The 12,254-nt window shown below is 46.7% G+C and overlaps 4 protein-coding genes across 4 annotated transcripts; 2 read left to right on the top strand and 2 right to left on the bottom strand.

Annotated features, from left to right (window-relative positions):
* Nucleotides 1-5,570: 5,570 nt before the first annotated feature.
* Nucleotides 5,571-7,032, top strand: TrAtP1_007150 (uncharacterized protein; the record flags this gene model as incomplete). The annotated part of the gene is made up of 3 exons (XM_066113404.1): nt 5,571-5,629; nt 5,756-6,905; nt 6,958-7,032. 3 exons carry the CDS (start codon nt 5,571-5,573, stop codon nt 7,030-7,032), a joined length of 1,284 nt encoding a protein of 427 aa, XP_065969490.1.
* A 48-nt stretch (nt 7,033-7,080) lies between these two features.
* TrAtP1_007149 (uncharacterized protein) lies at nt 7,081-7,938 on the top strand (the record flags this gene model as incomplete). The annotated part of the gene is made up of 1 exon (XM_066113403.1): nt 7,081-7,938. The coding sequence occupies one exon, from the start codon at nt 7,081-7,083 to the stop codon at nt 7,936-7,938; it is 858 nt and encodes a 285-aa protein (XP_065969489.1).
* A 172-nt stretch (nt 7,939-8,110) lies between these two features.
* Nucleotides 8,111-9,122, bottom strand: TrAtP1_007148 (uncharacterized protein; the record flags this gene model as incomplete). The annotated part of the gene is made up of 2 exons (XM_066113402.1): nt 8,111-8,446; nt 8,511-9,122. The coding sequence occupies 2 exons, from the start codon at nt 9,120-9,122 to the stop codon at nt 8,111-8,113; spliced, it is 948 nt and encodes a 315-aa protein (XP_065969488.1).
* A 2,290-nt stretch (nt 9,123-11,412) lies between these two features.
* On the bottom strand, nt 11,413-11,824 carry TrAtP1_007147 (uncharacterized protein; the record flags this gene model as incomplete). Its single annotated transcript, XM_066113401.1, has 2 exons — nt 11,413-11,471; nt 11,524-11,824. The coding sequence occupies 2 exons, from the start codon at nt 11,822-11,824 to the stop codon at nt 11,413-11,415; spliced, it is 360 nt and encodes a 119-aa protein (XP_065969487.1).
* Nucleotides 11,825-12,254: the final 430 nt, after the last annotated feature.

Here is a 12,254-nt window from a genome sequence, read left to right as displayed (position 1 = left end):
TTGGAACTGTAACGTTTATAGAAGGTAAGCAGCTTCGTTTCACGGCTTGCAATTCCAATCGTAAGGGAAACTTGAATGCCTTACCAGTTAAGGGAGGTGCACGCAGCACTGGAAGATGGCACAGCTAGGGCCGCGGCGCCGAGCCGCTTGAATTCCTAGAGGATGTATCTACAGTATATACTAGGAGCAACATAGCAGTTATCGTATAGTCTTAGCCGCTTTATGTACGGGGTTATGAATGGAGTACCCTGATTGCTCGCTTCTGTGCCGTTGAGCACCTTCGTCGAGCAACTCGGCCGAGTAAGCTTTCTCCTTCCCAAATTAGACAATTTACTGTATAAAGCAGCCGACGGTAATTAATGAACGAGGCTGTAGGAAGTACCCGGGTATAAACAGAGGCACTATCATGAGTGCCTACGCCAGGTTACAAACTTGCTCAATACGGAAGGCAGTGGTTGCCGGTAGCCGTGGACCATTCTCAGACGGATTAACTTCATACGAATCTACCTGACTCGACGTGCAACTGGGCACTCTGTTATTGCACGCCGGCAAATAACGGGGTCCCATTGGCGAATAAACATATGATTCAATTACAGAATCTGGGCCTAGGTGCTAAAGATGCTATTAGCAGCCCAAGCTAGAGGCTCTCGCGGCCCCTGTGTAAGCCCCTCATCTTATTTTGTAGCGTCAATACATGCACCGAATCAGTAGCCACGACTATAGAGTCTATAGAGTGACATTCCGTGCACTGCATTGGGCGGCTCACGGCGAAATCTCCGTAGTTTCGGCATCCCCATTCCGTTGCAACGCTCTGGGTACATATGATGCGAGTAGCGTGAAAAGCCCCTGCATTGTTCTTTTAGGGCTATGATCGGCATTTCGCAGCAGCCGTCCCGTCTAAGTATAATCGCACGTTTGTTTTCTGCTTACACTCGTGAGCCACTTTGTAGAACAACAGCCTATTTGGACATTTGAGAGTTGTTTCAATAGCATTCTTCAGCTGTGAGAATTTCATAGTCGACTGAACGGTTCTGAACCATACCGTGTCATCACAGCTGTAGTATCTCTAGTCTTGAAGACTTTCAAACTTTCCAGGCCTGCTTGAAAATGGCTAAGCGCAATCTGGTTCTTATTCGCATTCTTAGCGTGTAACTACATCTAATCAATACTCATACAGTTGTAGGTACATAGCAGCTTGGCACAGAGCTCGGTTAAGGAGATTCGGTGGCAGCCTATTTCGTACCGACAGCTGCGAGAACAAGTCCGGACAATCCGTTGAGTAAGATTTAAGCTTAGTTAATCTTTGTATGATCAATAGTAACCGGTCCTATTCCAGCATTTCAACGTTACATCACTTGTATATACTACCCAACATGACATGTTTCATTGTCATCAATTTAAAGGGAAACTGTGACTAAAACCACCTCCCATTTCCTGTCACAAATTCCTGCGCATAGTGTGAATAGATGCATCCTGTGGCAGAATGTCAACTTCATCCGATGAAAAGGCAAATGGTTCAGTTAAGTAGTAATGGGAGCCCAAGTATAACCTCTTTTGGAAGCTCTGAAATCCCCCGCTTACTATTCGCATCCTTGGCGTATAGACTTAGTTAGACTGTCGGCTAAAGTCGATATCAAGCACCAGAGAGACCTACTTCATGCAGTTCTCGGAACTCTCAACTGGAAGTTAATACCTCACATCCAAACTGATCAGGCAGACATAGTTGTTTCGTCCTTTTTAGGTAGTTGGTATTCTAATAGTATCAAGCTTGTATGTGATTCAATCCGATATATTACCATACGGTAATCATCAAAAGCAGTGTTGACTGCAAATAAGCTGGTCACCTCGTATATAAGCATTATCCATACTAAACACAAGCTAGAAATGGTAGCAGCTCAGCAGTGAGTATGAATTTTCTTCCAAGTAGAATAAATAGCCTCTCAAATTTTAGGTTAGAATAGGCAGTGATGTATGAGGTTTCATTTAAGCTTCACGAGACCTTGTTTGGAGATCTGCGCTACCCTGGCGGATCCGCGCCTGCAAGCCAATTCCCACGATTCATAACCTTCGCGATCGACAGTCGATCATACAACGCACGGGAGCTAACAACCTGTAAACGAAAACGGGTAAGATAAACATACCTGGAGTTTTAAAAAGACCTTCAGTGCGTTGTACTAATCATGGCTGTCAAGCTCATACCTACTTTATATGGCTGTTTTTGTTTCTGCTTCGTCGTGCAATGGAGACTTTATTTGTACTTGGCTATGACTTCTGTCTGGTAGGTAAGGGTCAGTTGAGAACCTAATCTTGCGCAGAATAACTTTCTTTCTCTTTCTTTTCTTTGGGGAGTTTCATCGTGTTCCCTGTCCTTTTTGACCTTTTCTGTTTCAGCACGCTCGGTTTTATGTTAAGAGACAGGCACTCTTATAAAATGCGCATTGGCACCCATGAGAAACTGGCCACGACCTTATGGACATGAAATGCGCAGTTGGTCTCTCCAAGAGCACTGGGTAATACACTGCCACTGTATTTTTTGTTTTCGGTTTGCTTGAATAGGAGACAAGAATAGTAATGTTGTGATTACAATTTTCCGTTCCATATAGCGATACTCATACTCTACTTATATTGTTTTGTAGAGTCATAACCGTTGTGCAACTGGCCTGCAATTCTGCTTTTGGGACTAGCTCTCTGTTTTCTATTCTAGGAAGTCCGTGCTCCGCACCACAAACAGTTTGTTCCTGAGACCACCTCTTCTCTGCGCTGTAATATTCAACAGTTTTTCCATATGCACGTTGTACATATGATCTTTCTTATTGTAACCATTGTTATCATATTAAGCAAGCATGGGATCAAGACAACGATAGCTATGCGCACAGCTACAGGGTAAAACAGCTCTCTGTTGCAAAAAAAGGGGGCTAGCACATGTAATCGTTGCTGTTTCAAAAGTGACAACGGCCAATGTTAGCGTTAACTTACCTAAGCATCATAAGTCTGGAGAAAATACTGGATAGCATTGCTGGCTGCATTGTTGTAGTTACAACTGCGTTGCCATGGCGTCGCTATCGCTGTATTCGCTGAAAACGACGTGCGTTCGTCTATATGCGGCATCGAAAGCAACCAGTGAGAAGACATCTTGAATATTGGCCGCAGAAGCGCGCTTCATTATATTTTGTCAGGGACAGTAAATTATCGGTCTCGCGCAAACAGTGGACTGCAAGATAATGCAACGCTTTGGCCTGAGTAACATCGCCAAGAACGAGCTTAGCTGTGCAGCCCATCCTCTCAAGTTCGTGAGTGAACTGAAAATCACCATCTTTACCGGTACGACCCTACCTTTGACAGCGCTCTAAGACATTTCACAAGCGCCATGGTCGACCATTCAAGTGGAGACAGCAGGACCTATCCCACCGAGACCACGAGTTGGAAGCGAGGAGACAGACGTCTTGAATATAACTTTTAGAGCCCTTCTGAAGGTCGCCAATCTCAATTCGAAAAGTCTCTTCCATACTGCTTGACTGGAAGCTCGACACAGGCGATTTTCTGCCCTTTCTCTGCATCTTGGGTCGGGTCGCCGAGGGACCATTATCGGAAGCAGAGAGATATAACCCTTATCCTGGAAGTCCATGGTGGATTAGATCAAGATCTGGCGATGTGTATCGTCTTCCAAAGCCCGTCAATATCTACGTAGCAGTATTTCTGGTTCGGTAAGAACGGGTTCATATCGAGCTTTGTTTCCATTCTCAGCTAGGCTTTGCTTTCCGCGTTCATATAGTGTGCCAAACTGAGCGACAAAACTCCATGTAATGTGTAAGAACTCTTGTGACAGTGAGTTGAGATTAAAATCGACGCCACAACCTTCAGCCTCGCGCATAGCTCCATCTTCAAGTGGCTTGCCCCGAGATTTGAAGATTCGGTTCCTTGGGACGCGACAGCGATCCATTCGATATGGGACTTCTTTGCTTCCAGCCATAATAAAGTCTCTGTTTCCAGCATCCAGCAACCTGGATAGCTGCCAAACCCACATCGCCACACGCGCTACGAATTGATAGGCTATCTATCTAGATGTTGCTGACGGACATAGCCCCTGCAAGGACCCCTGGCTGTTGGGCGTAGGGACTTTTTTTTTTTTTTTTTTTAAAGCCATATAAACTCTCACATGAAAAGTGAACAGAAGTCAGAACGTCATATACGATTTCCCAGAATACTTGTTCAAGGGGATATTGGCCAATGCTTAAACTCTCAAGGTCTTTATTTGGGGATAAAACTTCCCAATTTTAAGCAGTAAGATGACGCGGAATTGTCAGCATATACTTGGCGCGGTAGGAAGTCCAAGAGAGCAACTATGAACCCATGGTAATTGTACATTCTAAACTTAGTTTTTGTCGTATAGAGCCCACGAGTCCTTGCTATACAGTTTATGCCCTTACAATCTGTTCTCTTGCTTCACGACGGTTTTAGCTGGGAGCAGAATCGAAGTTTTGTTCAAACACTCTTGCAAACCTCCAGGCGCGGATGATCAGTACCTGTAGACTATTTTACATACTGGATTTACTGGCTTATTAGCATATGAGAAGAAGTTCCTCAACAACAAAATTCGCAGGCTCTTTGCTCTTGTAGACAGGGCAGATGTACCTATCACCAGTGCTGCAAAGGTCCCTTGATAAGGCCTAGCCCACGCTTATCGTGAGGCATTTATTTCCCCACTAACCAAAACTAGACCCCAGGCTGCTAATTGTCTGTCATCTTTACACCCCACAAGGATCTAAATTGTTATTTTGGTACATTCTGCCACAAGTATAGAAACTCTTTTGCCACCTACTTTTAATAGGAAAATCAGGTCTATGGATTTATATCTCTAGTGATCTGCTTGTATTCTATGAACGCGGCGAGCTATATCCAATGATACTTTATCACCAGCGAAAAAGCACACATCTCGCTTCAATGAAGGTATATCACTTGGTATTTATTGATTATCTTGTCCTAGAGGACTTTTCTTTATCTCCTTTGTATTCATTACCTATTAGCAAAAGCACCTTTGCTAATCTATACCATCTATATTGCTCCTACTCAGAGAACAAATAGATCCTTGAGGGGTGTACAGAGCCTGCGTCTCTAAGCATGGATATGCGGCACTGGACCGGTGGCCTTGCTCCCTGCTATTACGCTCCTTGTGATCACCTGAATGGTTGGAGGCACCACACGCCGCGGGTAGTTATCAGCAACACACTATTGGAAAAAATTTGCCCATAGGAATGCGTAAATGATATTTTTCGTATTATCGTGCGTGGCTAAACCTAGATTTTAGTCTCTGTCGTAGGGAATAAAGAGCTGACACCCCCTTTCGCAGGCTCATGTAGTTCTAGCTTCGTAATCATTCCTCGAGTTTCTCTGCACCTCTTCTAATTCTCAAAACCAACTCGATCATCAAGTTTAAACAATGGGCGATCTAGATATTGAACCGGACGGCTCGATCACGAGGGCTGGTATTGCCTATCGCAGTGACCCCAAACAGGACAAAGTGTCGACCTCAGAGACAGAGCCTTCTGAGAAGATGGCGGATCTGGATCTAGATGAGGAAGAAAAGGCAAGAAGAATCGCCGAAAAAGACCTGCAAGGCCACCGTAAGCAAGTATGGAACAACCTGCCTCCCCCAATCTCCGATACTATCCTGGCGGTGGCTTTGAGAAGCCATCGCCGTCAATGCCTCTCTGATCTCGCGGCAGACTTACAGCGGTTTCCTCCTCGTCTGGCTCAGCTTTCAAGCCACTGGAGTGATCTACGGTGATATCGGAACCTCCCCCCTTTATGTCTTCTCGTCGACCTTTTCCAGCCAGCCCTCGTGGGACGATCTTGTCGGCGCCTTGTCCATTATCATCTGGTCCCTGACTGTGATTGTCACGATCAAGTACTGCTTCATCGTCTTACGCGCCGATGATGATGGCCAAGGAGGTACCTTTGCCCTATACAGTCTCCTGGCGAGGTACACCAACATTGCGCGAAATCGTGATCCTAGAGAGGCAGTCATGGTCCGCATGGAGAGACATCGCACCAACGATCTTACGCTTGGCGGCAAGAGTCTCCGGAACTTCCTCGAGAAATCCAAATTTTGCCAGATTATGCTACAATTTGTTGGTGTGCTGGGAGTAACCATGGTCATGGCCGACGGTGTCCTGACACCCGCACAATCTGTCCTCGGTGCCATTCAGGGTCTCGAAGTCGTCAAGCCTGACTTGTCTTTGTCAGCCATTGTCGGCATCACTTGCGCCATCCTGATTGTGCTCTTCTTGATCCAGCCATTTGGAACTACCAAACTCGGAACCAGCTTCGCACCCATCGTGACCATTTGGCTCCTCTTCAACATGGTTGCTGGCATCTACAATCTTGCCAAGCATGACCACACAGTACTCAAGGCCTTCAGCCCCTCTTACGCATTCACTTACCTTGTCCGTAACGGACAGGACGGCTGGACCTCTCTGGGTGGCTTGCTCCTCGCCTTTACCGGCGTGGAGGCGCTCTTTGCTGACTTGGGCGCTTTCAGCAAGCGTGCCGTGCAACTCTCATGGCTGTGTCTGGCCTACCCGTGCTTGCTTCTTGCCTACATTGGCCAGGCCGCGTACATCTCGACCGATGAGACACAAACGGCTTTCACGAACCCTTTCTTCCACACTCTACCACCCGGAACCTTGTACTTCGGCTTGGTCATGGCCATCCTGGCGGCGATTGTCGCCTCGCAGGCCATGATCACGTCGACCTTCCAGTTGCTAACACAGATTATGCGGCTTTCATATTTTCCTCATATCAAGGTCATTCACACAAGCCGAAAGTTCTCCGAGCAAGTGTATATACCACTGGCAAATTGGCTTCTAATGATTGGCACCGTCATTGTCGCTGCGGTATACAACAATGTAAGTATCCCACCGACTCCATTTAGGCGTTCTTGACTCTCACATTGCATAGACCACATCCCTCGGCAACGCTTATGGTGTTTGTGTTATTGCGGTTACTTTCAGTACGTGTCTACCAGCGGCCTGAGTTTCTAATCAAATCTACCAGCTAGCCTTGCTTGTAGTCACAACATGTATGGTTGCTCTCGTTGCGATCCTCGTTTGGAGACTGCCTTTCTATATTGTCACACCGGTCTGGTTGATCTTTGCTGCGCTCGACGGCACATACCTCTCATCTGTCCTGCAAAAGGTCCCAGAGGGCGCGTGGTTTACCATTGTACTGGCTGCCGTTCTTTGCTCCATCTTCCTTGTCTGGCGATTCGGAAAGGAGGCTCAGTGGAAGGCCGAGTCACTGGATCAGCTCCCGCTTGCAGCTCTCATGAAGTCGGACCAGTCATCGTCAAACTCTCTCGTCTTGAATGAGACGTTTGGTGGCGTACCCGTCTCGACTGTGCCTGGCCTGGGCATCTTCTTCGATAAGACTGGCGACTCCACTCACCTGCCTGCATGCTTTACGCACTTTGTTATCAAGTTCGCCGCCCGGCCATCGGTCATCATCTTCTTCCACATGCGGCCTCTCACTGTGCCTTCGGTACCCCTTGAAGAACGGTATATCGTTACACACGCTCACGGCCTCATTGACTGTTACAACGTCACTCTCCGGCACGGCTATATGGATGACGTGCTACACCCAGGCCTGGCGCGCGAGTTGGTAGGGCAAATTGAGCTGACCATCTCCCACAGTCGTCGCCCTAATGCAGCGGAACTCGAGACGCTGCGGGCCGCGTATAGATCTCAGATGGTGTACATCCTCGGAAAAGAGGCGATGAAATTGAAGACAGGCAGTTCCATGACTAGCCGCGTGACTGGATTCTTTAGGAACTTTGTGCTGTATATATTCTTGTGGATGCGGGAGAACTCACGTACGAAGCTGGCGGATCTTAACATTGATGCTGACAAGCTTATTGAGGTGGGTTTCCTGAAGGAGATTTGAATCTTGTATCCTTTGCCACCTTTTTGTACCTAGTACTGTAAGAAATTGATGGTCGCGAGAAAGATTTTGCACCAAGGCCATTGAATGGCCGATTTGAGCCAAAGTCAGATGTGTTAAACTCATAGTCATAGCTTTCTCCAATACTGATCTTCATTACTATCTGATGCACAATCTATGATGCAGCTTCCGCCCGCTCAGCGGCGAGCAGCTGTGTGAAGGTATCCCTAATAGTTTCCCTCAATGTCCGATATTTCAGGCCCAGGATCTTCTCCGCTTTGCTACCATCCACGCCATACGCATCCTCTATCCATCCAGGCTTTCCTTCAGGGAGTCTTGTAACTAGCTCAGGAAACTCTTCGCGCGCAATGTCTACCACGGTTTGCCATCGAAGAGATTGCCCGACCCAGAAACGTTGTCCACCTGCAGACGGCACTTCGAGGGCAAGGAGATGAGCTGCGCTGACCTCTCGTACATCGGCATATCCACCAAAGTCAAATTCAGGCACCTCCTTGGCGCCTAGCAGATTATAGATCAGCCGAACGCTCTCACTCAGATGCGTTGTAGACGCCAACTCCGTGGCGTAAGGACCAAAGATCCACGGGGGGAGTAATTGTAGCCACGTCGAAGTGTGCGCCTTTGTGCTTATCAGCCCACTCCCACACTGCTCGTTCGGCTAGAGCCTTGGAAGCACAATATGCGGTAACGCCGTCAGTAGCAGGATCGGCAGCTTGCTCATACGTAATGGGGTTCCAATCCTTCTCATTGTATACGTAGCCTGCTCGCTTTCCTTTGGTGACATCTGCGACAGAAGCGTGTGATGATGTAATCACTACTCTTTTAACGTCTTTCCCATGACGCAGGGCAGCATCCAGGATGGCGACGGAGCCTCTAATGGCAGGTTTAAGGAGGTCTTCCTCGTTGTCTTTTGGCTCGAGGTTGAACGGAGAGGCGGCGTGGATTACGCCCACCACGTCCTCGAATGCTCCCTCATATGATTCAGGCTTAGTGATATCAGCGGCAACAACGTAAGAAAGCTTTGGCGCGAATTCGGGAAATTGTTCAGCGAGCTTCTTAAAAGATGCCTCCGATCGCACAACAGCGCGGACACTATGCCCTCGAGCAAATGCTTCTTTTATCAGTTGACCACCAAGGTAACCGGTGCTCCCGGTAATGAGGATAACCATTTTAAAGGTAATGCCAGGCGAAAGAACAAAATGTAGACCTTGGAGTGGGTTGTCAGATACTAGAGTCCTGTACTGGTGTATTGCTGACATTAGGCGAACAACAAACTGTTTTGTTTTGGACTTAACAAGGGGTATTTGTACTTCAAGTCGCATTGTTTAAAAATTTGGTATTGAGAAACTTAACTAGCCTTTTCGAGACACTCAACAGTGGCATCATGTTATTGTGACGTCTGAAATGCTCTCCGCTTTCACTAAGGTACTATTAATGAGTTAAACTTATAATAAGCTCGCATATGGCGTCACCAGGTGGAGTGGCTGCATCAAGACAAATGAGATTGTGATCATTTTGCATATACATAACAGCAACAGCTAGTACTCCACGTTATTTTTTGCTATATTAGCGCCGTGCCAAGCTCTGGTGTTAATGCCAGAGTCTACAATGGGAAATAACTGGCAATCTCATGAGAAGATTACGTAGCCGCTGATGCTGACGAATCTTTCGGATTTGGATTGCAACCTCTGGAAGCAATTGAATAACGCTGGTCATTCGGGCGAGTTATTCAGCACGGCGTTAGGCTCCGTGCTATCATAGGCTAAAGCATCACATACATTTACAAGTACGCATCACAACTGCGCCATTGGGTACGCCCGATAAGATGCTCCATGTCAGACGTAGCTGGTTACACTAAAGCCAGAAAACCACTGTTACCAACAATTATATATGCATGATTTTGTAGTTTTGCATTAGTTTACCCCGCTCTTAATTCCGAAGAGTTGCAGATTCATTGTCGCACGAACCAGTAAGCATATAACTCGCGAAGGAGTTGGGCTAATGATGACTCAGATGACCATGGCAAAGGATGAGAGATCAATTGGCTATGAAGAATCTCATATAGCCGCACCATTAGTAAATGAATTTGGCTAATAACAAACGATTGCTCTTCGAACTCCAGGAACTTCGTTTTCCAAGCACCTTCTCGCCAACCAGGTGAAGTAGAGGACTGCGACGCGACTGAATCTGTTGTTATGTATCATATTTCTATTCATGTTGTGGCATACTACCAAAACTATAAACCGCAGCATAGACTCTCAAAAGTTTTAAGCCTTTTCAGAGAGTTGACGGCCGCTTCAGCGCATGCTGTTGACATTGAAAGCTCCTGTACCAACTGCGCAAGTAATGTTGTAGACAGCAATGGGAAACACTGTCTTGCCGTGGCAAATTGAAGGGTAGCGGCAACCCAAAACAATAATCCTTTGTGATTTCCCCAGAGGCCTGGCAGGTCAGTCATACGAAGAAGTTTTGTAATGCTAGGCTTATTTTCCACATGCTTGGCCGCAACATGAATCGGGATCTTTCCTTCTGCGACAGCCAATAGAATCAAACCGGCTCGTCGACAACATTCATATATAATCTCTGCTTCGCTACTGCCATTATCTGTCGCTGGCTCAAAGCTTTCTATTCTTTGGCGAAGTGCAACCCGCTTCTGGAGGATCTCGTCTGTGAGGGCCGACATAGCGTTGTCTTTGTCTAGAAATGTCGAAAGCCATGTGTGTACAAGGCTTGTAAGGAGTAGCAGCTGAGCCTCGATATGTGTCGTAGGAATCGTATCAGCCTGTCGATGAGTAATAGGCGACGTCCACTCTTCTGGAATGGCGCATTGTTGGGAACAGCTTATTGTTGGGAATAGCTTTTCAACATCTTCCAGCGGGGTATAGAGACGATCCGTTGCTTCTAGAGCTATTGATCTGGAAATCTTGTTAGAAAGCATCCAAGAATAAATGGGAGTGGATACATGCATGTTTATATAATTAGAGATATACTGCAATAATGCTAAACTGTCTGCGTCTTGAAAGTTGGCGCTCGTTTTCAGGAACAGTTTGCTTAATGCGTGTCGATGAACAATCTGTTCTTCAAGTGAGCACTGCGCGATAGCGGCGGATTGCTCATTGCAGAGGTAATCCTCTTCCAGCGTTGCATCGATGTACTCGCGGATGCTTAGGCCATGTGGCAAATCCCTGGATAGTAAACAGACAATCGGGGCGCCTAGAGCCACAATTGCAGTCAAGCATCGGGGACTGAGTAATCCATGCGACAAACTCATTTCTGCGCTCAGGCGGTGCATAACTTGGCTTTTAAGTTCCAGTAATGCCGTAGTCGTTCCACACCCCGTCAACGCCATGTAGTGAGCGTAGCTGAGTAAAAGACAACTACTTAGTATCATGGGATAGTCCTGATTGTCAACCATGACAAAACGTTTTATGAAGTCTTCACTGTAAAATTTGAACGCCGTCAGATCGACTGAGAAGGCGCCTGACGCTCGCCCTTCAGGTATAAGAGGCGGAAGACATCTTGGATAGTTAGCTATTTCATATTCTGTCTTTGAAGACATAGCTTTCGTACTCTTCGGCCTGGTAACCTCATGTGGCTGGATAGTTTCAGAAGCGAAGCAGTAAAACTGAAGATTTGCGTTGCGTCGACGAGCACGCTTCTTCATCATGGTGTCATGAACAGGGGTGTCTTCTTTTGTTGCTTCGCTTTCTTTGCCGGTCTGCCATTGGCGCCTAGCAGGACCACCCCAATAGGCCGCGTGGCTTCTCGCAGCATCTGAATGTGTCTTCAACCATCTTATTTCGTTTCCTTCAAACTCTGGGGTAACAAAGGTGAATCTTGGCGGAGCTTTGGTGTGTTTACGCAACGGCATGTTTTTGGATTGTTGCGTTGAACTTTAGCCGTGTTGTTATTAGCTGATGAGTGTCCGAGTTGGTTCAATATCGCTCAATACCAATCCACGGCTTCTAGTTAGATTGATTCTAGGTGGATAGGAAGCACACCTTGTTTAATATACCAAGTTAGGCTTCGGAAGTTCTTGACTCGTTCGCGGGCCAGAACATTTTTTACTAAATATAGTCCAGCATGGGTGATTCTCACAACTAGATGAGAAGTTTCCTGTAATGTACAAGGCAGTTTACACTGTCGTGGCAAATGAAATAAGAAGTTGGTAAGCCCACCAACATGCTTGTGACCTTCGCATTGGTTACAATACGAAACCGATCAGCATATGATAGCAGCGCTCCCCAAGCGCCTCTAAATCCCTGCAACTAAGAAGTCTCCGTATGCTGCTCTGTAGAGCT

The sequence above is a fragment of the Trichoderma atroviride genome, chromosome 3, assembly GCF_020647795.1.
Source record: "Trichoderma atroviride chromosome 3, complete sequence".
NCBI lineage: Eukaryota > Fungi > Ascomycota > Sordariomycetes > Hypocreales > Hypocreaceae > Trichoderma > Trichoderma atroviride.
Note: the sequence above shows the minus strand (reverse complement) of the source record. Positions and strands in the feature narration are given on the sequence as shown.